Source organism: Cervus canadensis, chromosome 7, assembly GCF_019320065.1.
Source record: "Cervus canadensis isolate Bull #8, Minnesota chromosome 7, ASM1932006v1, whole genome shotgun sequence".
In the NCBI taxonomy this organism is placed as follows: Eukaryota; Metazoa; Chordata; class Mammalia; order Artiodactyla; family Cervidae; genus Cervus; species Cervus canadensis.
This window is the reverse complement of record NC_057392.1, coordinates 7,239,609-7,266,795: the sequence shown is the minus strand read 5'-3', so window position 1 is coordinate 7,266,795 and position 27,187 is coordinate 7,239,609. Positions and strand designations below refer to the sequence as shown.

Genomic DNA, 27,187 nt, shown 5'->3' with positions numbered 1-27,187 from the left:
AAGGTTCACCTCATTCTAGCTTTGAGCTGAAAATCCTATCCAGCTCCATTTCATTTATGAATAATTTTTGGAGCATCTCCTGTACAATTGTAAGTGCAGTCATGAAGTCACTGTTGGCTGGTTCTCATTCACAAGGCTATAAGTTCCCAGGCAGAGGACATCTTGGCCTTCTTCCGTGGCACTCACCACACCTTGGCCCACACTGGACACGTGACATGGTAGGTACTTGACACATAGACAATTGAATGTCAGGCCACACATCTCGAACCCAAGCCTATGCCCCAGGGAGAGACCATGTAAGTTAACCTCAGGACTAAACCTGCGGGCATGTAGCTGAATTTTTCACTTCTGCTCTTGGTTGGCATTAAGAGAAGCCAGCTTCAGAAGCCTTCAGAGAAAATGTGAGCACAGTGGGGTTTTGAAGCTTCCTCAAAACATACATCTCAAGCAGAAATCACTTTTATTGGGATGGCTTCGTTTGAAGAAAAGGAAGAGACAACACCAAGAGACAGACTCTGTTAACAGAGGCGGGGGTAGCCAGGCATCTCTGTCCCATGCTGTGCAGAAAGGCGGGGGGACCCCGGTGCCCCCATCATGTCACTCATTCCTAGAGACCAAGATCTGCTCAAGCTTCAGTTCACCTTTTTGAATACTTGCTTGCAGACCACACCCTCCACTCTCATCTCCTGAAACAAAGACAGATTCTTGTTATTGGCCAAAGCAAGGTCACACTTGGGGCTCAGCATGTCCAGGAGCAGGAACTCTGAAAATAATCCGTGACTGCTATTTTTCCTCAAGAGTTGGTCTGAATGAGACAGTTCCTTGGAGAGTCAGATGAACTGTGTCAGGGGACATCAGTCTTGGCTATGCCCTCTAGATAGAACTGGGTGGAGGCAGATGTGGCTCAGAGCTGACCAACAGGACCTCAGATGCCTCCTTCCTCCTACTACCCTCAAGGAGCCAAAAGGCTTTAAGAACACCAGGCCTGAGCCCAGGTCAGAGACTGTGCACAGATTTGCAAGAATTCAGGGCCAGAAGCAAGGCTCAACCCCCAAAGGGCTCAACAGGTCACTGAGACTAGGGTTGCAAACTGGCATGGTGGTTCCAAGCACATTGGAGTTACCTGGGGAGTTTGAAAAATGCCTGGGTCCCAGGCTAGACTAGTTATATCAACATTTCAGTGGGTGGAGTCCTGGAATTTTTATTTTAAAAGCTCCCAGGTAGTACTAAAATGCAGCAGGGTAGCCCCTACTGAATGTCGCCTGCAAGAACGACAGCACAGTGTTTCTACACCTTCCAAGTTGGTTTTTTTTTTTTTTTTTGGTCGGAGGCTGGAAATTTGAATATTTATGTAACATCTCCTAATTTTTAAGTTGTTAGCTGAAAAAGTATGAAGCCCATGGATGGCCAAATAAAAGAGGGCTGTGTCCCCTACTTTGTAACCTCTGGCAAAAAGTCACGGAACTTTTGAGCTGAAAGGGCTGACGAAGATCACATAACCCACCCTCACTGCTCTGTAGCTGGGGAAATGGAGGCTCAAGAAGGAAACTGGTTCAAGGTCAGGCATTGCAGCCCAGGCTGTAAGCTGCCTCTGAATATGATGTCCTTGTGCCTCTTCTTAGTGCACACATGTCCTGAAGCTCCTACAGACCCTGATCTCGGCAGAAGCCCTTTGTGGTAGGATGGTGTTTTCCAGATGAGCTTGAGGGAAAGAAAGCACCTCCCAAAAGTACCTGGTGAATCAGATTAGAACCCTGGTCACCTGTATGTGGCTCCTTTCTAAGAACACAGAGTTCCAAGGGAGCAGGAGTGATGTGAGGTCTCTGCTCAGAGGGCAGGTGGTACTTTAGATCCCCAGGGGCTAAGGCCTCTACTCTGGATGTGGATGTGCTTTTTCCCCATAATGATAGCGTAGACGTGGCTTTAACAAGCGGTCCCAGGCTGGAGGACCGGGTTGGGAGGGCCCACACCTGAACCAAGAAAGGCTCCTCTCCTGACTTAGACTGTTGAGACTGTGAGCAGATAGGGCAGGGGGTCCTTGGACATAAAAGAAACCATTTTTGACTGAAGCCACTTTGTGATCTAATGCCCACCCTCAAACAGGTCTCAGTAAATAATGATCTTAAGGCAAGTGAAGAAATGCAGGAGTCAAGGAAAAGCAGTCAAAGAACTGTGATAAAACAGAGGCTGAGTTCCTCCTCAAGGGATACACATGACAATCTCTGGGATCTGAAGGAACTAAAGCCCCCACTCAGGTGAAGGATGGACATTTTCTGACCCTAGTGACTTCAATCAATTAAAGCTTGGACTCTGTTGACCTTTGCCCCATCTCAATGCTGAATTCTCTGCTCAAGACCCTTCATGAATACGCATGAGCTCTTGGCTTAAAACTTCCCCAATTTTGCTGTTTGGGAAGACATGGCTTTCAGAAAAATGCCCAGTGTTCTTCTTACTTGCTGCAAGTAATAAATCCTTCCTTCTCCCAATCTGTGGCTTGGTTGTATCTTTGGGTTTGACACCCACCAAGAGGTGAACCCAGTTTTGGGGTAACAAGATCATGTCTTGAGAAGCTTAGAGAAGTCACCCTGGTTCTGGCTAGTCACAATTTGGCATGGTGAAAACGGGTGTCATTTGGGAGCACATGTAAGTTCTGTCATCTTCTAGCTGTGTTACCGGGATGTGAGCCTCCATGTCTTCTCCAAAATAAGAAACATAACAGTACCTGGCCCATAGGGTTGCTGAGACAATTGAAACAGATATGGAATGCTAAAAGGCTTGGTTCCACATCTGATGGTTAGCAGATGCACCTCCTCACCTCCCTCTGATTGGACAATTGGGTCAGCCCAGACCTTAAACACATTGCTCTGTTTTTTAAAATCACTCAAGCATCTTCTCCAGGGCCTTGGAAGAGAAGTTTCAGAGCAAAGCCAAGGCCCAGACATGGTGCATTCTTCCAAAGTCCACCCGGGCCCCAACATGACCAGGATCTGTGGGGTCCAGCCTGGCTTACCCACCCACCTTCCCAACCTCCAGAACCTACCAGGTGCAGCTCGTCACCCTCAATCCACTGGGTCCAGCCACGTCCCTCCTTCTCGCCCTTCTGCACACACTCGAGCTTGTCCCCATCCCAGCTCACCGTGGTCTGCCGAGCCAAAAAATACAGTTGTCATTCTGAAGCCAGCAGCCCCTGGGCTTTGGGTTAGGGGCAGCCCAAACCTTGAGAATCCAGGGTGCGCTCAAGTCAGTTTCATTAGAGAAATCTACCGCTTTGTGCTCCTTGCCCATCACATGCAAATCAGTTTTAAAATTTACAAAAACTTTCATAAATGTAAATGGGTAGTTAGGAAAGAAAAAGTCACTGGGGTGGGCTGACAGTGCAAAGGCTAAGAATGGGGCTGGGGCAGGCACGGATGTGGAGCATGCTCAGGAAGCTTCCCAAGAGGGTTCTGTGTCTGGTTCCAGGTTCCAGGGGACCGCGGTGGGGAAAGAGGAGGAAGCGACTTGCCTGCCCTTCCGGTCAGGCCGCCACCCTATCCTACCTTTGAGCTCTCACAGGTTCCCTGAGCCTCGTGTGCCGCCACAGGTATTGGGCGTGCTGATGGCCAGACAGACAGCAGGAGGAGGCCCAGTCTTTGCACATGGACCTACCCAGAAATGCAGAGCTGGAAGTGCTGGAATTTAGACGGGAGACAGCCAGAAGCCCATGGTCTAGACTGGGACCTGTGTGCAGTGGGCATCTCCTGTATCTGTAGCTACCCACCTCTGGTCCATGTGAACTCTGCCCTCCCCCCTGGAGAGGTTAGAACCCCATGCGCCCCTTCACTGTGAGGCTCTGAGCAAGTCCATCACTTCTCTGAGCCCCAGTGTCCTCATTTGTCATGAGGTGGCCAGAGGCCATGAACTCAACAGACCTTGGACGCACAGAGGTAAGCTTCTAGGATTCCTGTGTTCCTGCCCTGCTCAGCTGAGAAGACGGTTAGCAATTTCCTGAAAAGGATTTAGGAGAGCAGGAGGAATCTGGGAAGTGGGTGTGGAGTGAGGGGTGCACTCCTTACGGGAGGACCACCTCCCCCTTCCTACTCCACACCCAGTCTCCAGCCTGGGTTTGCTGATCTCTACCGCCCCCTACTGTTGGGATGAAGCCTGACCTGAGAGGCGGGCACAAGGGGGACAGGTGGAGCCGGTGTGCCCCCAGCTCCGCCCAGGGATCAAGCTGCTTTCTGTTCCGTAGCCCAGAGGGGGAGGGGCATGGGAGGACTTGGGGTGGGAGCGGCTTATTTCCCTGGTCCGGAGATCACTCGGGGCACACGTCCAGCCCCAAGCCAGAGGGAAGGTCCCACCTCCAAGTCAGAGCAGAATGAAGTGAACGTCTGAGAAGCTGGGTGTAAGGTAAAGGCTACCAGTGACCTCAGGCCACAGACAGGATGACCGTTCGCTGAGCACCTTGTGCACACCCAGCCTGTGAAGGGAGGTGGGGACTGAAATCAACTTCAAGGAGCTCCTAAGAATACTTGGCCTCCTCATCAACTGAGCTGCTCTTCACGTTTATTCGGAAGTCTCCCCTGCATACAGAGGGCTCCAGATGCACCCAGAGGCCAAGAAAGAACCATGATGCTCAGTTACAAGAGATACACTTCTGTCTCTACTGGAAACATTAGAGCCAAGGAGCATATTCATAACCTCCACCCTAGAAAATGCAGGAAATGCTCAAAAAAGATCACAGCAATAAAAAGAATATTGTAATCTTGCTTCTTCAGAGATAATTACTCTAGCATTTTGGTGCATTTCTGTCCAGTCTTTTTTTCTCTATGTATGAAAGTTGAACGTATGTATGTATGTTAGTCGCTCAGTTGTGTTCCACTCTTTGCGACCCCATGGACTGTAACCTGCCAGGATCTCTAAGTATAATGTTTTTGTTTTTAAAAAAAGTGGGCTTCCCAAGTGGTAAAGAACCTGCCTGCCAATGCAGGAGACATAAGATACGCCAGTTCAGGATTGCATCATTTATGGTTTTGTACCTGTTTCTTCATTTAATAGAAGCAATTTTCCACTTTGACAAATATTCTCCATAAGCATTAATTGTTATGTCATATTTAGGAAATGATACATAATTTGTAAGGCCCAGCCAGCAAAAAATGAAAATGCAGACTCTTTTTTTAAAGATGATTAAGGATGATAAAGGATGGTAAAGGACCCGCCTGCCAACGCGGGAGATGTAAGATCCCTGGGTTGGGAAGATCCCCTGGAGGAAGGCATGGCAATCCATTCCAGTATTCTTGCCTGCAGAATCCCATAGACAGAGGAGCCTGGCAGGCTACAGTTCTGGGGTTGCAAAGAGTCGGACACAACTGAAGCTACTTAGCAAGCACGCAAGAATTTTAAGACAGTGACAGCAAAGTATTAAACCAAGGGAGGGGCCCTTCTGGGGACAGAAGCCTGTGGAGCTGCCCTGATCACAGGCCCATGGAAGGCAGTCCTGGCAGTATTTCCTTGTACATGCACACCATTATTTAGCCCTTTACCTATTCTTGGACATTTAGGTTATTTATAATTCTGTGCTACTATAAATAAGACTTCTGTGTATACAGTTTTGAACAATGTTTTGTTAGAATAAATTCCGAGGCAAAAAAACTTGCATGAAAAAGTGGGCATACTTTTAAGGCTTTTGATAAATATCACCACCTTGATCTCCAGAAGACTTACACCTGCTTCCCTTCTAACATCAATGTCAGAGAACAAGCATGAAAGAGATGTTCATTAATGGTAAAGCAGGCTTTGCTCCGGTGCTAACACGTTACCCTTTCCAGATCATTTGGCATCTTTTAATAGGGACCATTTGGATATAGATAATAAAAATACCTTATCAAAAGAATGATGGATGGTACAATTTCAGGCTTCATGATAGATCTAGGGATTCAGGGAGTGGAAGGTTCTTGGAGTGTAGAGAACTCTTTGTTAGAGCCCTACAAATCAGATCCTCAGAGAAGGATCCCAAACACACAAATGCTATGTCAGTTTCCACAGGAGGTACTTTCTCAGCCTAGAATTCCTGTTGACTCTTGACCCTGGGTGAGTTAGACAGAAAAGAGACCTGTTCTCGTCTGTATTGAAGATACAGGAGAGGCTGAGCTCAGAGAGGTTAGGTGACGTTCTCAGTGTCACCCAGCTAATGAGGAAAAGAACCCGGGCTGGAACATGGGCCTTACATGGCTCAGTGCCCTCTCGTTTCCCAGCCCAGGCAGGACACCCAGCAGATGTCTGGTAAATTTTGAGGGACTGCAGAGAAAACATGGGCATTAAGCTAAGACTCTGAGCAGCCCCCAGAAGGAACACCCTTCAGTTCAGCCCAACCGTTGCTGGGTGTGGGTGCTGGGAGCCAGAGTTGGGTCCTGAAGACCCATGCCCCTATGAGACCACCACAGAGAAGGGAGGAGAGTGACACGCCAGGTGGTTATAGCTCACTGTTGTAGGTGTTGGCGTCAGGGGAAGCACCGAGGCAGGAGGGCCCTTATTCTTGAGGAAATGTGACTAGCTTTCTAAAGTGGGAAGGCCTTCCAAACAGAGTCATTAAGGACAAGCAGGCCAGTGCTGAAGGAGGGGGAGGTGGACAGGGTCATAGCGCTGGACTGTAACTGGGACCGTGGCCTGGAGCATGCCTTCAATGCCTCCTGATGCTGCCTTTGCCCTCACATAGCCCCATGGCTCTGGTCTGCTGGTGGAACACTCACCAAGGGGCCAGGGAGCCTGCTGGGCTGTCCTCTGGGTTAAAGGGGTTGGGAAGCTCAGCTCCTGGTATCTGTCTCCCTCCAATGCTGTATCAGGTTGACCCAATATTGTCAGCAAAGAACACATTCCCTGGAGTCAACAGACCTGGACCCTCTGTCCCGAGCTGTGGGGAATGACCTTGGGCAACAGGAGGAACCTCTCTGAGCCTCAGGGCGCTCATCTACAAAAGAGGGATTCACAGTACCTTCTGTGGCAGACTGTTCCATCAGGATCCCCAGTGGCTCATATGATGTTCACACCCTTGGGAAGCCCCTCCCACACTGATTCTGGCCTTGGTGGTGTGAGTCGCCTTGGCCAATGGGACAGCAGGAAGCACAATGCAAGCAGTGCTTTCAGAAGCCCTGGGGGCTCATCGTCTCAGGATCCTCCCCTTTGGGATGGAGCTGCTGTGCTTTAAGGAAGTACAGGCCATTCCACATGGCATCTGGTCCCATCACTTCATGGCAAATAGGTGGGGAAACAGTGGAAACAGTGACAGACTTTATTTTCTTGTGCTCCAAAATCACAGGAGATGGTGACTGCAGCCACAAAATTAAAAGACGCTTGCTCCTTGGAAGAAAAGTTATGACCAACCTAGACAGCATATTAAAAAGCAGAGATATCACTTTGCCAATGAAGGTCAGTCTAGTCAAGGTTATGGTTTTTCCAGTGGTTATGTATGGATGTGAGAGTTGGACTATAAAGAGAGCTGAGCGCAGAAGAATTGATGCTTTTCAACTGTGGTGTTGGAGAAGACTCTAGAGAGTCCGTTAGACTGCAAGGAGATCCAACCAGTCCATCCTAAAGGAGATCAGTCCTGGGTGTTCTTTGGAAGGACTGATGTTGAAGCTGAAGCTCCAATATTTTGGCCACCTGATGTGAAGAACTGACTCACTGGAAAAGACCCCGATGCTGGGAAAGATTGAGGGCGGGAGGAGAAGGGGACAACAGAGGATGAGATGGTTGGATGGCATCACCGACTCAATGGACATGAGTTTGAGTAAACTCTGGGAGTTGGTGATGGACAGGGAGGCCTGGCCTGCTGCAGTCCATGGGGTCGCAAAGAGTCGGACATGACTGAGTGACTGAACTGAACTGAGGCTCTTCTACTGGAGAGATAAGCATGACAAGACTGCATGATAAGCTCCAGAGGATGAGAAAAAGTGATCACCGTAGGAGAACTGAGATTCCTCGACAGAGCCTTTAGCTGAATGCAGTCACATGAAGCTGTGAACACCCAATCAACCCACAGAACCATGAGAGTAAATGGTGGTTGTTTTAACGCATTACATTTTGGGGTGGTTTGTTATGTGGCTTTGGATAACGACAAGACCCACTTTACTAGTTTATGCTGAGGATGAGAGAAAATGTACATAAAATGCATAGGACCTGTGTATGGGGCCCTAGGTAATGGTGATCATGACATTCAGAACTTAGACAAGAGTGGGATTTGCTTGTCAAAGTTGAACAATAACTAAAGCATTTGTTTCTTGTTTCTTTTTTTTTTTTTAAGCCTTTCTTTTAAAAGTTGGAGATTAGAGAAGTGATGGACAAGCTAGTTATCATGGCTAAATGTTTCAGAAGCGCCTTCCCTTCCAAAAGACTTGGATGCAAGAAGAGACCCTGCAGGGCTGCCTGCTGACTCGGGTACCCGGGAGCCCTGTGATGTCTGCTTCCCCTAAAATTTAATTTGTCTTTGTTTAAGTAGAAGACCTATTTGGAGACTCCCCACTGACAGCTATGGTGGCTCTGAAAATGCGATTGAGTTCTCCCACTTTGCTCTTCCCTGTTCACACTTGGTGGATGTGGATTTTTCTTTTTTAAGCTTTGTATCCTGTGGGAATAAACCAGCCATTTCCCAGAGGAACAGATTTGTCCTAAGAACAGAAAAGGGGTGGGGAGTCAGGGAGGAGGGTGATCATCTACAAACACATGAGAGGACAGAAGGAAAGAATGTTGGGAAATGGGTGGTAACAAACAATGGTCGCTTGTTTTCTTATAACACAAAACATAGCTTATGATAACAACCTTTCCCGGAACCCAATGACTTCTTCTGTGACCTCCCTCTGCTGTGAGCAGCCACCTTTGGCACATCAGGCAAAGTCTGGAATGAGGCTCAGCTTGCACTGTGAATGCAGATCTGAAAGGGTCTTTAAGAGGTCATTCAATTCAATTTCCCAGCTTGGACACTCACCATGGCTTAATCCTGTAATCAGGGTCTAGTGGGGCACTTTTAGGCAAGAGGATGTTCCTGCTGCTTTTTAAGAGGCACAGGAAGGCAGGTGCCAATGGGACCTGAGGTGGGTATGGTACAGATCATGGAGACAGACAGTGTGGTGTCCTCTCCCCCGCAGCCCCGCACCATGGGCTCTGGGGCCCCACCTTGGAACTGAAGCCCAGACAAGTCAAGGACAAGGGGAACGTATGGCCACCTTCAGCTCCCCTCCTAACAGTAATTCTCACAGGCCATCTGAAGTCTGCAAATGAGTTGCAGCCCAAGGCGGCTGGTTATAAAGCAAAGCCGGTCCAACTTTTCTATTAAAAACTAATAATCCCCAACACTTTGGCCTTGTCAGCAGCTTTCCCAGAAACACATGCACCAAAAGATGAGTGAAGACAGTCAGTCCTCTGACAGGGGACTGCCACTTCAAAAGACATTATCCAGTTCCCCTGACCACTTAGAAACCCAAGCTGGCATGGAGGTGACATAGAAAACTCAGCTCCCACAAGCAGGCTGAGGAAGCTGGTTCCAAGGGCGCCTTGAGGCCCCTCACTTCGTCTGAGTGACCTGTACTGGGAGTGACAGACCATTCCCACTAAATGGACCCAGTGACCTGGCATGAACCACAGAGAGTGAAATTCAACTTAGCGGCCAAGAATTTGTAACGATCCTTAGAGCCCCAAACATCCACTCCCACAAAACAGGGGGATGATGGATCAGTGGTCCTTCTGCACTTGCCCTCCCAGTTCTGGGAGGCCTCTGCTCGGAGGCCTAGGGCTGGACCCAATTGCCTCTGTGGTTCCACAGCCAAATCCTAAGAAGGGAGGTCGTGTCCATGACTGGTTCTGCCTGCAAAGGCCAGAGCCCTCCAAAGCCTGTGCTCTTTAAATTTAAGGGGAAAATTGAAAATCCAGACAGTGACTAGACACTTTCTATACATGATGTGAAAGGATAAAAGATACAAATTGGCCATTCCTCCTGGAGTTTGGTGCTTCACCTTTTGAGGGTTTCTGGGACAAGGAGGAGGTTTTTAAGACTCTAATACTGTTAAATATGGAAGTGGGAGGGTGGGAAGGACAGGGAAGGTAAATGAGAATCTGCCAAGTGCTGGGTACGGTGCTGGGAGCTTTACAGTTCAAGCTTTACGGCTGATCAAAATTAGGCTTGTTAAGTAACCCGCCCAAGCCATCTCAGGGTTAGGGGTTGAGCCATCACTTGAACCCATTTCTTTCTGGCTGGCTCCACGAGCTCCCCTGCCTGGAAGGCCAGCGTGGGTGATCTTCTGATCCATTACCAGGGGGCTGGCAATGACCTAAAATTAGCACATTCAGGGGAAAAGCTGATTCATTCTTAAAGCAGGTTAAAACTAGATTAATAAGACCTTAAAACACGAACAAGTAATTAGGTACATAAAAGCCGTTAGAAGCAACAGCTACAGACCCGTAAAGCCACAGCAGGCCTTCATGGGCATGGACAAATGTGATTCTAATACTATGAAGAAGCCAAGAGCAAATGATAACGTGAATCTTAAGACAAAACAATAAAATGTTAAATCTTGACAAGTCATTTTAAAAAGTCGTTAAAAATTCCAGAAAGTACCCAGGATTAATTTTAAAACAACAAACCATCAGAGAGCTCAAGGTCCTGGTGAGGCCAAGTTTCTGGGGAAGAGGGAGTGAGGCTGGAGAAAGTTGTGGGGTTCCTATGGAACAGGGCTCAGTCATCCCAGGGGCTCAGTACTGAGGATGGCCCGAAGTCTGGACTGGACCCAAGCTCTGCCATGAAGCAGCTCAGCCTGGAGGGAAGGCAGACATCTAACTAGCACCAGTGCCACCTATGTACTGTTTGCTGGGTACTTCCTGGTGGAACAGCATCCTGTCATTATTGCCATCATCATCATCACCCCCAAATCAGGTACTGAATACTCACTGCATGCTGGGCAGGGTATTAAAGTGTGGGTCATATCAACACTTTGGCCACATGATGTGAACAACTGATTCACTGGAAAAGACCCTGATGCTGGGAAAGATTGAGGACAGAAGGAGAAGATGGTGACAGAGGATGAGATGGTTGGATGGCATCACTGACTCAATGGACCTGACCTTGGGCAAACTTTGGGAGGTGGTGAGAGACAGGGAAGTCTGGCGTGCTGCAGTCCATGGGATTGCGAAGAGTCAGGCATGACTTGGTGACTAACATATCAGTTTGATTCCCTAAACCTCCTGGGGCAGTGATGCTTCTCCCCAATTTACATATGTGGAGACTGAGGCTTTACGGTCACTCAGCCATTGGGACTTCCCTAGTGGTTAAGAGTCCACCTTCCAATACAGGGGACATGGGTTTGGTCTCTGGTCAGGGAACTAAGATCCCACATGCCCTAGAGCAATTAAGTCAGGGCACTACAACTAAAGAGCCCACTCGCTGCCACCAGAGGGCCTAATGAAGCCAAAAATAAATAGATAACTTTTGAAAAAAGGTCCCCCAGTCATGAAGTGGGGAGATGAGGTTTGACCTCAGAGCCGATGCTCTTGGCTACTGGGCTCTGCATTTCCTTGATATAAGCTGACCCTTGAATGAACAATAAGGTTTTGCATCAGAGCTCTGTGTAATTGAGGGCTTCCCTGGTGGCGCAGATGATAAATAATCTGCCTGCAATGCAGGAGACTGGGGTTCGATTCCTGGGTTGGGAAGAACCCCTGGAGAAGAGAATGGCTATCCACTCCAGTGTTCTTGCCTGGAGAATCCCATGGACAGAGGAGCCTGGCGGGTTACAGTCTATGGGGTTGCAAAGAGTTGGACACGACTGAGTGACTAACAACTGTCACTTTTCTGTGTAAGTGAACAACATTCAGCAAAGATAGGTTGCACACCAGCCTCATATGCTAGAAACAGAAGCATGGAAGGTGAAGATTCTGCTCTAAAGAGCTCACAGACTATTGAAGACAGACAGAGAATTCCTGCAGAACAGCAAGTGCTGGTAGAGGCAGGTGACGGTGACTGTGGAAGTGGGAGGGCACCTCATCAGACTCTGAAGTGGAGACAGAGGTCCATCAGGGAAGGCTTCCTGGAGGAGGTGATGCTGGAATCGACACCAAAAAACATCAAGAGTTACGTTAAGAAACAGAAATTGGAAAAGAGGAATGAGGGAATTTCAGGCTGAGGGAATAGCCTATACAGATGCAGGGAGCTCAGGGGCTGCGTGAGTGAGGCTTCCAAATGGGCTTTGCCTGGCTAGACCCTTCTGGAAAGATACCCCTCAGGGAGACTAACTCTGCGCTCCAACCCTAGAATGTACCAGCATCTCTTTTTCCTCACTCCACAACTTTGTGGCTCCAACCCGCCAAATCTGGTACAATGGAAAATCTAAATATTTGCCTATCTGGCAGGCAGAGCTGGCTTTACTACTTGGTCAGGTACAAAGAATTGGTCTATTCCCAAGTCCACCTGCAGTTGGGGTGGAGTAAAGGAGGGGCCGTCCTGCATGAAGGTGCTCAGAGGGGCTCAGAAGGACAGAGCCTGCTCGGGGGAGGCCTCATCTCTTCCATGGGAACTTCTGGCCTCTATTTTTTTTTTTCATCTTTCAAAGCAAACAGAAACAAACAATTCCTGGAAGATAAGAGATGATAGCTCAGTAACCAGGGAAGGCAAGCAGGTCAGGATGTCTTGATGAAGAATTCCTTTGAGTCTATGATACTTTTATCCACTGCAGGACACCAGCCCCCACCTTAGCATCTAGAGCAGAGAAAACGCACAGTATTGTTTGTTGACTCAACAGTATAAATAAAATGGCGGAAAACATTCTAGGGGTACTCTTGCAAATTTTCAGGCAATGAACACCCCTCCCTTTTTTTTTTTTTTTTTTACAGACAAGCTGTCCTAGGCAAGGGGCTTCCCTGGCGGCTCAGATGGTAAAGAATCTGCCTGCAATGCAGAAGACCTGGGTTTGATCCCTGGGTCAGGAAGATCTCCTAGAGAAGGGAATGTCTACCCACTCCAGTACTCTTGCCTGAAGAATTCCATGGACAGAGGAACCTAGCAGGCTACAGTTCATGGGGTTGCAATGAGTTAGACACGATTGAGTCACTAACACTTTCACTTTTTCATCCTAGGCAATGTGGCTGTTTGTTTTTCCATAGATTGAGTGAGTGAGTGAAGTTGCTTAGTTGTGTCCGACTCTTTGCGACCCTATGGACTGTAGCCTACCAGGATCGTCAGTCCATGGGATTTTCCAGGAAAGAATACTGGAGTGGGTTGCCATTTCCTTCTCCAGGGGATCTTCCCGACCCAGGGATTGAACCCGGGTCTCCCGCATTGTAGGCAGATGCTTTACCATCTGAGTCACCAGGGAAGTCCATTTCCATAGATTAGCCTCACAGAAACAGGTTAGCCATTGGAACAACATGGGCTCTGAGTTTCTGAGGCCTGGAGTGCTTAGGGCCATGCCCAGGGCTACACAGCCAGAATGAGCAGGAGTCACAGTTTCCATCCACTTCTCCCTGCCTCTGAGCCCACAGCCTGCCCATTGCTCCACAGGAACATCTTGCTGCCATGGATGCTATTGCCATTGAACCGGGCAGACTGTGTGTGAGGCTAGTCTAGCCATCAGACAGCAACTTGCCTGACCTAGTTGGGCACTGGTGAGGGACCCAATGACAGCCTTGGACAGAGGCTAGTCTGGACTCCAATCCATCTCCACCTCTTTCTAGCTGGGTGACCCCAGCCATTTACCTTTTGAACTCTTCATCTGCAAAAGGGGGCTAATGAGTCCTGCCACAGAACAGAGCCATCAGGAGGAAATGAAACAAGGGTTTGGAAGGACCTGTTTGAGAGCTGGACTCTTCTTAGCTCTTGGCCTTGCCCTCCATGCCCCTGTTCTCAGTGGGTATAAGGAGGCAGGTGCCCCTGCAGCCCAGCCTCTGCACATGTAACCTGCTAGCTCTTCTCTAAGTGGCCAGGTGTCTCTTCACACAATACCACCTGCAGAATTTGTCTCCCAGAGGACACAATTTACAAAGTGAGAGAGTTACTGATAACCGCTCCTACTGATGGAGCAGTTGACTGCAGGCTTTCCTGCATCTAATCTTCATTGTAAAGCAGATACCCCTTACTTGATAATTATTCCCATTTCACAGACAAGTGAAGGCATAGGAAGGTGAAGTAACTTGTTAAATGACACCCAATTTGTTAAGCGGCAGAGATGGGACTCCAAAGATGAACTGAACTGATTATGCTGTAGTCGGACTGCCCGGCCCTGCCTTCAAGGGAAATGGACTGTGGACAAGCAAGAGTTTAGAGGAAGGCCAAGAACAGCTACCCTCAGCCTGGAAGCTGCAGATCTTGGCCAGCAGGGCAGCCTCCACTGTCAGGGAGAATGAGATGAAAGCCAAACATCTCACCTCCCCTACCAATCCCATCCCAGGACATCACAGCTTCCCTGGGAGAAACAGCATTTGAGACTGCAAAAGTCTCACAGAGAAACTAATTCAGAGCCCTCCGTCTTTCTCTGGTAACAACCTGAAGTTAGACAGCCTGGATCTAAATCCTGGCTCCACCAGCTAGCTCCCTGATCTCAGACAAATGATGTCTATTCATTTCTTAATAATATTTCCCTCAATCTAGGAAGAATTTTGGCATCTTTATCATAGAATTGTGAGGATTCAAAGACACATTAGCTAGTTTTAATGGCAAGTAGATCTCGTAGATATGGTCAATGAGGACCACCTATATTGTTTGAGGTTCCACTATTTATATGCTCATTTCATAAACACACTGGAGCTAACTGTGCCAGGCACTGGAGATATAAAGGTGTGGGCCCCACTGCTTAGCATCTCAAATGCACTGAGCATCACAGGTGCCCTGGGGCAGCACCTGCGGAGAGGGACGAGGAGGTAACAGGGAGGATGAAGGGGGATGGGGAGTCAGGGTGAGGTCTATGGAGCAGTTAAACCTGGGCTGGGCCTGACCATCAGTACGTATCCTCCCATGGAGAGGAAGCAGGGGACTTACCCCAGGGAAGAGTGCAAAGAGGTGCAAAAGAGGATGGTATGTGCAAATGGTGGGATGGGGCTAAGTGAAAGGTGTGAGGCGGGTGTGGGGCTGGATAGGCAAGCGCTGCCATGTTCTGAGGTCCTGAATGCTGTCTGGATTTTGCCCATTAGCCCTGGGGAGACTCTTTGGATTTTGAGCTGGGGAGTAGACACATGATCCAGTTCTCTTTTTATTTTTTAAAAATTTTTCTGCCCATTCCACGCAGCATGTGAGATCTTAGTTTCCTGACCAGGGACTGAATCCTTTCACCCTGCATTGGAAGTGCAGAGTCTTAATCACTGGACTGCCAGGGAAATGCCCGTTTCCCTTTTCAGAATGTGAAAGATGGCAGAAGGGAGATCAGTGTGAAGATACTGGAGTCATTAAATGAAATCCTCCATGGAAAGTCCTGAGCCTGGCACATGCTAAGTGTAAGAGATGTTAACTGTTATTATTATTACAGGCAAGAGATACTCAGACGATGGGGAAAGGGGAGAGAGAGATTAAGAAACAGAATCTATGGAACTTGTGGATGGGTTGTCCATAAACATTTTTCATTTATCTTCACAGCAATCACTTTCATGGCTACACAGTGGTCTATGGAATTAAAAGCCCACAGTCACTCTAAATGCCTGCGGTCCCAGGCGTTTAGGGACAATAGCAGGAGGCGGCCTGTTGTGTAAACCACACAAAGTTGGGAGTCAGAAGTCTGAAGTTGAATCCTGGACTATGGTTAACCAGGAGTGTGACCCTGGCAGGATCACGGGTCCCTGTCTGTTAAAAGGAAGAGTACCTCTCAGCTCTAGGATTGTTGGAGGACTGAATATTTAACACATTATACATCAGGCACTAGGGCGGAGCCTGCCGTACACAGCCCTCAGAGGGTGGCTTTGATTCTATGGGCTGTTGAAGATTTACTGCCCAGCTTCTACAAATTCCTTTGTACAAATAATAATGGATATAGCCTATCTTCTGAATTATTTTCCTGGAATGTAATCCCATAAGTGGGATCTCTGAGTCAAAGAATAAGATAATTTTTCTGACTCATTGCACATTATCAGATGGGATTTTTTTCCCCCCGCTCATTTTCTGAGTGCAGAGCCGGTTCTACTGTAAGGCTGGCAAAGACCGATTTTGCAGGCTGGGTTCTCCTTCAGTCCTGACTTCATGTTCTTCACACTCGTCTTGTTTTACACAGTTTTCCCCTAGACTATTCCTATGCTGTCCTTGGACCCTCAGGTCAAGAAAGAAAGGGAGGGAAGAAGGAATCTAAGCTATTTGCACACTAAAGGAAACAAGCAGAGAGTCTTTAGATACTTAACCAAAATAAACGTGCTCTCAAGGTAGAAATTCAGGTGGCGTGAGGGGACCCGGGGTTCCTCTTTGAGGACAAGGGGTGGTATGTGTTAATGTGTGTGTGTGTGTGACGCTCTAGCACAACTCCATTTATACAACACAGACAGCTACAAAAATGCTTCCCAGGGAGGAAGCTTCTGTGAATCAGGCACAGTCTCTGCTGTCAGAGGAACTTCTAGTGAACTCAAGTCATATAGGAATAAATCCCTGAGCCCAGGTGAGATGTCTGCCAATGTTGATTTCTGGGCAGACTTCCATGGAGAAAGGGGAGTCATGTCTACAGCCTCTGGGTGCCTGGAGGGGGTTTCCTAGTTCCAGGTCCTGTGCAGATAGGAGTCTGGGTTCACCGGTGAGGGCCTAGAAATCCTGAGTGACTGAGGTGGTAAGCCAGCAAAAAGGAGGCTCCCACGCTGAGGGCACATGCACAGGCAGTTTCAGCTGTGTGTAGACACAGTGTTTAGACCTGTCTGTCTGGGACTTTTGGAGGTGGGTACAACAGGGCTGAGGGTGAAGCCCTGGACCACTCCCCACACTCTGAGGCTGTCCTTCTCCTCTTCAACCCACACACCAGCCTCTCATGCCGGGCCTGCCTTGGGTGGGCGGCCAGGGAGGTGGAGCTCCCGCTCTGCCTGCAGAGACCCATCTCCAGGCACCACACACCCTCTCCCACCCCCTCAGAGTCCTTGTGGGTTCAGCTGCTGCTTGAGATTAGTCAGAGACAAGAGCCCAGCCCTGACAGACCTCCAAGCTTTAGTCAGAGAATAATATTCCAACTCCCACTGTGTACTCACCATACACCAACACTGTGGTAACCGCTTAGCTTGCATATAGCACATTGAATTTTGTAAAGTATCTTCCACCTGACATGCTCTTTTAGAACCTTGCCACATCTGCACTGAGATGTGGAGTCCATGTTCCCTTCCTTGGGAAGATGGGTGGGCCTTTGGGACTGCCTGAACCAAGAGAGTATGGCTAAATTCTTTCTATATGACTTCAGAGGCTACGTAGATTATAAGAATGTCATATACTTCTCCTTTATTCTCTTGGCCCCCTTTTTCTTGGAACCCAGTTGCCATGTTGTGAGGAAGCTCAAGGAGCTAGTAGAGAGTGAGTATGAGTGAGCCATCTGGAAAGTGGGCCCTCCAATGCCTCACAGACGTGGCACACAGCAGGGACGAGCCTCCCTTTTTGAGCCCTGAACAAATTGCAGATGCATGAAGAAAATAAAGAACTGTTATTGCTTTGGAGTCTTGGAGCACTAAGTTTTGGAGTGGTTTGTTACACAGCAATAGAAATTTGAGATAATTCATCACCACATAGTTTTCACAACAATCCTATCAGTGGTACTAATAATATTTTTGGCTCCTGCTTACAAATGAGGACACTGAGGTCCAAAGAGTTAAGAGTATGTTCCCAAAGGAAATACAGCTGGAGGGTGGACCCAGGATTCAAACCCAGGTCCATCTCAAAGCCAAGACTCCCAGTTGCTCTGCTGTATCCTGCATTTGTCCAGCTGCACACACTGTTGGTATCACTTACTCAGACCCTGAGTCACAAACCATCATGGGCTGCTGTAAGTTTGGTGTCCCCAGGCATCCACATGGACTCGAGTGCATCTCTCCACTTTCATTTAGACCCCCAAAATGGCCACCCTTAACTCCAGCACACTGAACCATGAAAAGAACATCATCGGAACCTGGGCATGGGCCAGCCCACTTCCTCATTTCTCTTTCTTAGTAGTTATCATAAGCATGGTCTTTGAACCCACAGCATCAGCATCAGTCAGGAATTTGTTAGAAAAGCTCTTGGTTTCTTCTCCAGACTTTCTGAATCAGAAAATCTGGATGTGGAGCGAGTTTAAGTTTGAGAACTACTGCTGTAACTCATACGTGGTTCTTAATCTATGATCTGTAGGACTCTATGTCACAAGATGTTTTTAGATGCAAGTAACAGGAAAACTGCAAAACACTTCAGGGGAAAAAGAAAGGGAACATACTTGCTGGTTCAAGGACGTGAAAAGTCTCGGAATGGTGTTGTATCAGGAGTTCCGGCAGCCCTCCAGTGTTGCGGTTTCTCTCTTCCTCTCTCTTCCTCAATTATTTCTGCTTATCTACTGGCCTCATTTTATTTTTTCCTTCTGTTCGATATCTCCTGCAGCCATGGAAGGTGGCAGGAAACATACGACTGGCCCAGTCACACACACAATCACGGGACAGGCTACAGGACACTGTCATGGCCCTGGTTGAAGGTGCTCAACCCAGGAGAGATGATGTACTGGGATTTGCAGCTTTACCAGAACCCACAGGTAAGTAGAGGTCATTCCCACCAAAAAGAAGGTGCTTCTTTGGGTGGGTAGCAGAGCAATGTCGATCAGAAAAACAAACAGTTATAATCCTCCAGTAAACATGTGGCCATCACAAGAACGCTGCCGGTAGTCCAGGGTCTCAGAGGGATTTCCGCCTGCTTGTTGGACATAGTATAGTGGCTTCACAAGGCCCTGTTTCCTGTGCTATCACCCTAGTCCTCAGGATGTGCTGTGAGCCAGGTGGAGTGGCAATCACAATGCCCATTTAGCAGAAGCGAAAACAGAGGCAGTGTGTTCAGTCACTTAAGGTCACTTTATTAACTAAGTAAGAGGGGAGGATGAGAAGATTCAAAACCAGATGCCTGACCCTAATACAAGCACTCCTTTCTCCATACCTCCAAGCCGTCTCACCACTTTCATCCAGGTTGTGATGAGGGTCACAATAAGGAATTGAGGTGCTGGTCCTTAGCAGAGCTCCATGAAAGATTTTGTAATGTAGAATGTTGTAAACAGAAAGTCAGAATCCTTCCTCTGCCACCAGCTGACTGAGTGACTTTGGGCTAAAAAAGATTCCTCACCCGGGAGCCTCAGATTTCCATCTGTAAAGTGGGCATAATGATACTTACTGAACAGCATATGTTGTGGGGACAAAAAGAGAAAAAAGTGCTAAAATCATCAGGGGCAGGCATGGCACTTGGTAAGGATTTAGCACATGTTATTTTCCTTTGTTCCCAACAAAACCCCAAACCTAACAAACAAGTGTGATTCTTGAAAGCTACTTTGTGAATTTTATTTGGGTTGCTTTAATTCTCCTTTTTGTAATCCTCAAAAGCATGCTGCTGACACTCATTTCAAAGGTCGAAGAACTTCAGCTAAGACATGAAAGACACTCCGTGTTTCCTTCCTGGAAAGGACCCAGCCAAATGCTGGGGCCCTGATCTGGGGAGGGGCGGCTCTCAGAAAGCTCTCAAACCCAGTGGCATTCTCAGCTCTGCAGCCCAGGGAGTGAATTCTGCCATTGACATCGTGTTTTTGTTTTTTTAAAATAAGAATCAAAGAAATTTCTTTAATGAATCAAGAATAGGATCAGAAAGCTGGCAAAAGAGTTTAAGCCACACTGTTTACAGAGGTTTGGTAGATATTTAGATGCATGAATGGATGGATGAAAGTAAGTCAAGGAGGGAAGGAAATGAAACACGTAAGTGCTGATACAGAAAGATGCTGAAGAAATATCATGTGCAAATAACAATGTGCAAAGAAGTAGATCCTTTCTTTCTTCCCTCCCTTCCTTCTTCCTTTCTTTCTTTTTCTCCTTCTTTCCCTCCCTCCCTCCTCTCTTTCTCTCTCTGTTTCTCTGTCTTTTCTGCCTTTCAGTAGAAACACTGACCAATTTGGGGGGGCTTCCCAGGGGGCTCAGTGGTAAAGAATCCGCCTGCTAATGCAGGAGATGTGGATTTGATTCCTGGGTCGGAAAGATCCCCTGGAGAAGGAAATGGAAACCAATTCCAGTATTCTTGCCTGGAAAATCCCATGAACAGAGGAGCCTGGCGGACTATAGTCCATGGGGTTTCAAGAGTCACGACTTAGTTCACTAACAATTGACCAATTACCTACTCAGTAGCTACAGAGCTGCTGGCTTCTATATTTGAGGAAGATTTTGGAACAGACCAGCCAGAAACAGTACCAGTGATTACCTCTGGGGAGTGGGAACAAGGCTGAGTAAGGAAGGGGCCTTTCCTTTTCAGTCCACTGTCTCCTGTGCTGTTTGAATTATTTTCTTCCTTTTACAATAAAAACAGACAGCAGCAACAGAAGGCTGGAAGTGGAAGGCAGGCTCTGTGGAAGGGGTCATCCCGAGTTCAAGGCTGGAGCTGGAGGCGAGGCCTCAGCCTGGGAGGAGGAGCCCGCTCCTGAGTGAACAAAGCTGCCATTTCCCCAGGGTCCACGGTGGGATGACAAATGACCCTTCTGCCACTAGCACGCAGAGCCAGGTTCCTGGCTGGGACCCTGGCCGAGGCTTGTCTTCTCCCCACAAAAGCAGCTCATGCCAGGGGAGCTGGAATCAGGAGTCAGATTGTTCTTTGTGCTGAGGGGCTCCTTGGCCCGGGTGTGGGGAACAGTATTTGAAGTGAAGGAGCACCTCCCTTTTGGCAGGTCCCCCCGCTCTGCCAAAGCCTCCATCTGCTAGATTCAATAAATAATACTGGTTTCAAACTGGGCCTGCGATTTCATTTTAATGGATAAAGGCATGCAGGAGGCGGTAGAGAAAAGCTGTACCCAGGCTTGACACATTTCCACCAAGATGACAGCACTGACTGCTTGTGGTCATGTAAAGATCTGAACAGAACTGACTGGAAATGTGAGCTGAGTGATCCTGGGCTCCATAGATCTAAGTGCCTCCACCCGTCAGCCTGGGGCGAGACTGCAGAGCCATTTCAGGTGGTTCTGGACGTGGCTGTCATGTCCAGAGGGGTCCAGGAATGGGCTAAGCCATCTGGTGGCTTGTGGCCCTCTACACTGGGCCTAAAGAATATCACTGAGTGTTTTCCACTTTTTCTAGAGACACACTTACAGAGAGGTTTCTTTTCTCCAAAGTGGTGGTTCTCAAGGTTTAGTTGCACCAGAACCACTTGGTGGCTTATTGAAGCCCAGATTGTTGGCCTCACTCCCAAAGGTCCTGATCTGGGAGGCCTGGGGTCTGGCTGGAAAATCTGTTTTGCTAACAAGTCCTCACACACTGCCGCTGCTGCTGATCTCAGCTCTGGAAACCACTGCCCTAAGGAATGCAGAAGGCAAACAATGATATATGACTGTTTGATCCTGGACTTCAGGTAATGGGGTGGGCGAAGGCTGGGGTAAAGTGGAAAAGGTCCCATCAATTGGGAGCAACTGCGACCAGGTCCCGGGGATCTACATGGCACAGGAGTAAAAGGGCACCCAGCCTTTTCAGCAGTCTTGATCCTGTTGGGGTATGAACAGCCAGGAATATGGATTTTTCTGTGACATAACAGTCTTTGGCAATCACTGGCAATTGGCTTTGAAATTTGTCAAACATAGTGCAAGCCAAACAAAACACATCTGCAGGCCGGATTTCATCCTCTGGCGGCTGTTCTAGAAGACAGATAAGGTTCCCAGGGAAAGAGGCAGGAGCAGAGCTCTCTGGACCCTTTGGGGAGGATGGCAGCCTGACCACACCTCTCCCGGGCTCTCTGGCGCCTATCTGGTCACTTCCAGGCCCCTACTGGGCCCCAGCACTTCCCTCTTCCCCAGCCACACCCTACACTCTGGCCACATGAAGTCTTTGCCGACTGCACCTCTTTCCCTGATAAAACCCCTCCCAGCCAGGCCTTCTCTGACCTCTGGGCCTTCTGTGACCTCTGGTTCCCTTTGCCTGAAATGCTTTTCACATCCACCCTAATTCTTACTTGTCCTTCAAGGCTCCCCACAGCTCCAGGGAGCCCTCCTTGACCACTGCCTGCCCTTCGCCCTACCAGCCCTGTATTCCGCCCACCGTGCTTCCACCACTGCACTGGGCGGTAAAGGCCTGAGGATGTGTCTGGCCCCTCCACTGGCCTGGGTGCCTTTGTGTTCCCAGGTTGAGCCCAGGGTTGGTGTGGGACAGGTTTGAAATAGCAAGTACCAAGTGCTGTTGGAGAAGACACTTGAGACTCCCTTAGACTGCAAGGAGATCAAACCAAATCTTTTAGGATTGACTCTAAAAGAAATCAACTGAATATTCATTGGAAGGACTGATGCTGAAGCTGAATCTCCAATACTGTGGCCATCTCATGCGAAGAACTGACTCATTGGAAAAGACCCTGATCCTGGGAAAGATTGAAAGCAGAAGGGAACGACAGAGGATGAGATGGATGGCATCACTGACTCAATGGACATGAGTTTGAGCAGGCTCTGGGAGGTGGTGAAGGACAGGGAAGCCTGGTGGGCTGCAATCTATGGGGTCGCAAAGAGTCAGACACAACCGAGTGACTGAACAGCAACGATAACAACAAGAGCTATTCTCTTGACCTTGGCTTTGCTCTCATCCCCTTTCTGTTGTCTGCCCACTTCCTGCCTATCCTTCAAGCCGCTGCTGAGACTCCACTTTCTGCAGGAACAGCTCCTGACCTCCCAGACCTGGGGTCCTTCTCTGCCTGCCCCTCTCCATCAGCACACCATCTCAGTATGATTGGCTGCTTTGGTCTGTTGCCTCCATTACACTGAGCTCCAGGGAGGCAGGACTCCCATGTGATTCGTGTCAGTAACACGAGGGCTGCAAAGATAAACACCAACGAAATGCTTGTAGGACCAAGAGAGGAATGAACACCACAGGTGAGAAATGAGCTACTCATAATGTGTTGGGAAGAACGTGTTAGAATGAGGCCAAATGAAGCTGAGAACTGGTTTCCTCCAGCCACAGCTCCTCCTGCTGGGTGCAGAGCACGGGGAGCAGAAAGGACATTATCTTTGGCAACCACCTTGCTCAGGACCCCCGGGGGCCCTGGCTTGGGCCATGTGGCCTCTTGTAGGCAGCTCCCCTCCATTCACAAGCACCAGGCTAGATAGTTGCTATCACTGTACTATCCTGCACCCTCCCCTAGCCATGGCTCTTCCCTATGGCTGCCCAATCCAACTGGACAGCTGGGAAGAAGGACTTCTCTGCAGTCAGGGGCCAAAGGAAGGCCGGAGCAGAGGGCCGTCCATCTTCTCCATAGGCAACAGCAAGGTAAGTGCCTGCTGTCTACTTGGGAGGGGGCCTCCATGAATCCCAAGACAGCAGACGTGACCGTGGATCCTCACCCAATGTCACTGAGTTTGCCCAGCTGCTGGGCTCCCTGACCTGTTCACCTACCACAGAGCTAATGGCTATGAAAAGAGGGTGGCCAAACCCCTCCCTCCCTCCCTCCCTCCTACCCACCCACCCATCCACCCTGTTATAGTAAGTTATGACATCACCACCTCCAGAACTCCTTCTGGGATCCCTTCTTCTGGTGCTTCCCTTTGTCACCACTGGTCACACTGTGTTCTGACTCTGTGTGCATTTGTCTCTGCCACAAAGACTGTGAGTTCCTGGATATCAGAGATTGTGACATGTTCCACTGGGTCAGACCACATGCAAACCCTTTGCCACTTACTTAATCCACCAAGGTCACACAACAAGAAATCTTGCCTTGGTTTTCTCGTCTGTAAAACGGGGTTAAAATCAGTGTTGTGAAAATTCAGTGAGTTAATATGAAACTGGAACAGTACTTCAGCACTCGATGAGTACAGGCATACCTTGTTTTATTGCACTTCGAAAATATTGTGGGTTTGTTTTGGCCATGCTGCTGGGCATGTAGGATCTTAGTTCCCCAACAAAGGATTGAACCTGCACCCCCTGCACTGGAAGTGCAGGGTCTTAATCACTGGACCACTCGGGGAGTCCCTGATGATACTGAGCTTTTTAGATTGAAGGTGCATGGCAAATTTGCATCAGACAAGTCTATTGATGCCATTTTTGCAACAGCATTTGCTCACATTTGGTCTCTGTGTCACATTTTGGTAATTCTCCCAGTATTTCACACTTTTTCACTATTTGTTATGGTGATCTGTGATCAGTAATCTTTGACAGTACTATATTGCAAAAAGATTACAACTTACAACTTGCCCAAGGCTCAGATGATGGTGAGCATTTCAGTTAAGGTGTATACACTGCTGTTTACACATAATATAATTGCACATTTAATAAACCACAGTCTAGTATAGCCAAAAGTTTTATATGCACTGGGAAAAGGAAAACTTTGTATGACTCGCTTTATTTCGATGTTCATTTTATTGTGGAGATCTGGGGCTGGACCTGCAGTCTCTCCAAGGTCTGCTTGTATTAACTAGTATTACCAGGTGATCAATAAATGCTTCATGCATTAATGGATAAGAGTGGGAATGAAAGCGCAAAGGTAATTAGCTAAGCAGGTATAAGCCAGCACATTCCAGAAGTGGCAGGGACCCAAAATAAACAGAGATGCTTGCTGTGCCTTGTAAGTACCTCAAGAGTAGGCTGGGGACAAGGACTGTTCTCACATTCGGCTCCAGGCAATGAGCCAGGGACCAGACCTTGGGCAGTGGTCCGACAGGCAGGGCCCCCACTTTATCAAGGCAGACTCTGACTGAAAGTCTCCTTTCCCACTGTGAGCCTCTCTGAGGATTAAGAGGCCTTGGGCGTTAGAAGCATGACCTGACATTTCACTACAACCACAGTTTTTTCTCCCACCAGTGGCCTCTCCGAGGATCCGCCTTGCCAGCCACCCCCTCTTCCGCCACAATTCTGAGTGTAATCACTGACTCCTGATCCCCTTCAGATGAATCAACAAGTCAGGAAGGATGAGTCATCCTGGCCTGGGGCTCTTTATCCCCAGACACTGGCACTCCTTCAACCACAGTCAACCAAAGCCCAGGCACCAGGTTCCGCAAAGGCTACCTACAGAGGAGCTTATCCCAGAGCAGGAGTCTGGGCCTCAAAGTCCCACCTCTTCAATCTCTTCGCCCGGGAGCCTCAGTCATTGAGAAATATGGGATTAGTAATCCCTCCTTCACTGTGGAGTAAAACAGCTGGCACAGTGCAGGGCATGGAGCAGCCCCTCAGTGAATGGTGGGAGGAGACAGGGAAGAAGAATGAGGAGAATCTCATCAGTAAGCAAGGCAGGCCCCTAGGTCTGGACCCATGACTGTGAGAGTGAGGCAGACAGCACCCTGACCTCCCAGCGACCCCCAGAATGTTGATGGAGGCCCAAGGCTGACCTTCCGGAGGCAGCGTGGTGGCGCTAATTGGGGTCTCCAGGTCACCAACTTCCCACCCTTGTTGACGGGTGGCTTACTCCCCTCCTCCACTGCTGCTCCTTCCGGCCTGGGCTGCAGGGGCATTGACCCATTGAGTAGGTGCTGGCTGCGGGGTTCAAAGGCAGCCAGCCGCCTGGAAGCAGTGGAAGACAGGGAAGGCACTGGCTGGGAGCCAAACCCCAGTTTGGGGATGAGGAGGGACAGGTCAGAAGGCAGAGATCACAGTGCCCCCTGCTCCCTAGAGTGGACTTCATGATCTGCCATGTAGAAAGTTTACACTTGCAAAAGGTTGCTTATGTTTGGTCTTGCTTTCCTCTCTTCTCTCCTTCCTCCCCCAGCCTACGGTGCAGACTCCCCCAGCCCACGGTACAGATAGAGTCAACAGATTTGCCTGGAATTCCTGCCCAGCCCTGCCCTCGCTGTGCCACTCCAGGCACATCTCTTTGAGACTGCTTCCTCATCTGTAAAATGGGTGTCCTCAGACCTCCCTCAAGGGTTGTGAAGACTGGATGAAGTCAAGCATATAAAGAAAGCATTGGCTCAAAGCCAGGACATGGTAGAGATTCAACAAACCACAGCTTTCCTGTTACTGTCTGGTTAGGATGTAAGGGGAACTTGATGAGTCAGGTGCTGCCTACCTTGGGGGCTGGGAGTGGAACATTTCTGCCATTCAGAACACAAGGGCCCTTGCTCCCCTCTGGGATCACCCAGCCCCCTGGGGGTCAGGAACCCTGGGAAGGAGATGCCCAGGTAAACGCAAAGCCTCACCATGCACTTGCGGTCGTCTATGCCCGTCAGATCCTCCTCAAACTCCTTCCCAACCTGGAAGTCCATGATGTAGTTCCTAAAAGTGCTCAGCGTGCGGATGATCATGTGGTCGCCTTCCTGCACGATCTCTTTGTCTGGCTTCAGCAAGTTGGCGATTTTGCGCAAGGCCACATTGACATCTGCAGGGAGTGCCACGGTAGAGAGTTGGCTGAAAACATTTGGAGAACTGCTGCCAAGGTAGTGGGGCCCTACGAGCCTGCTTCCCCCACCCCAAGAAAACCACTGGAGTTCCTTGCTCGATTAGCACGACCTCTGCGTGCAGCTGGGCTGTCCTTTTTTTTCTTTCCTTTTTTTTCCCACAACAAAGTTTTCTGCCCTATGCTAAACCTTTGAAAACAAAAACTAACCAATCAAGCCCAGCTTTTCTAATGAAATCCTCCACGTTGAGAGCCAAATATCAGACACTGACCACCATGAACCCTAACAACCCCCGTTCGGCAATTCGCAGGTCTCTGGCTCCTGGAGACGCCCGGTCCGCGGCCCGGGTGCTCGGGGCGGCGGCAAGGCCTGACGGAGACAGGCAGATGGGCGGCTGGCTCGGGACGGCGCTGGGCTCCCACCCTCAGACGTCCGGCCGGGCGCCCGGACAGAGCGCGGCGGGCAGCGCTTACCCAGCGCCCGCAGGTACTCCTCGAAATTCTCGTTGGTCAGCATCTTCCAGTACCCGGTGAAGTCGACCGGCATTTCGGAGGGACGACTGGGGCCCGACGGCGACCGAACGGGCCGGAGCAGATCTGGGCAGGCAGTGCGATCTGGGTGGTGGGCGGCCCGGAAATGTGCCTCCTCCGGCGGCAGGGGGCTCTTGGGGCGGCGACAGCTGGATTGCAAGCGCGCACAAAGCCGGCGGGAGGATCCATCGTATCGGTCGCTCC

At 49.1% G+C, this 27,187-nt stretch overlaps 1 protein-coding gene across 1 annotated transcript; it reads right to left on the bottom strand.

Annotated features, from left to right (window-relative positions):
* Positions 1 to 443: 443 nt before the first annotated feature.
* On the bottom strand, positions 444 to 27,187 carry RBP1 (retinol binding protein 1). Its single transcript, XM_043474264.1, is given in 6 exon segments — positions 444 to 686; positions 3,041 to 3,142; positions 3,540 to 3,644; positions 26,256 to 26,434; positions 26,927 to 27,118; positions 27,121 to 27,187. Coding segments are annotated over 6 exon segments (684 nt in total). The 5' UTR covers positions 27,173 to 27,187; the 3' UTR covers positions 444 to 632.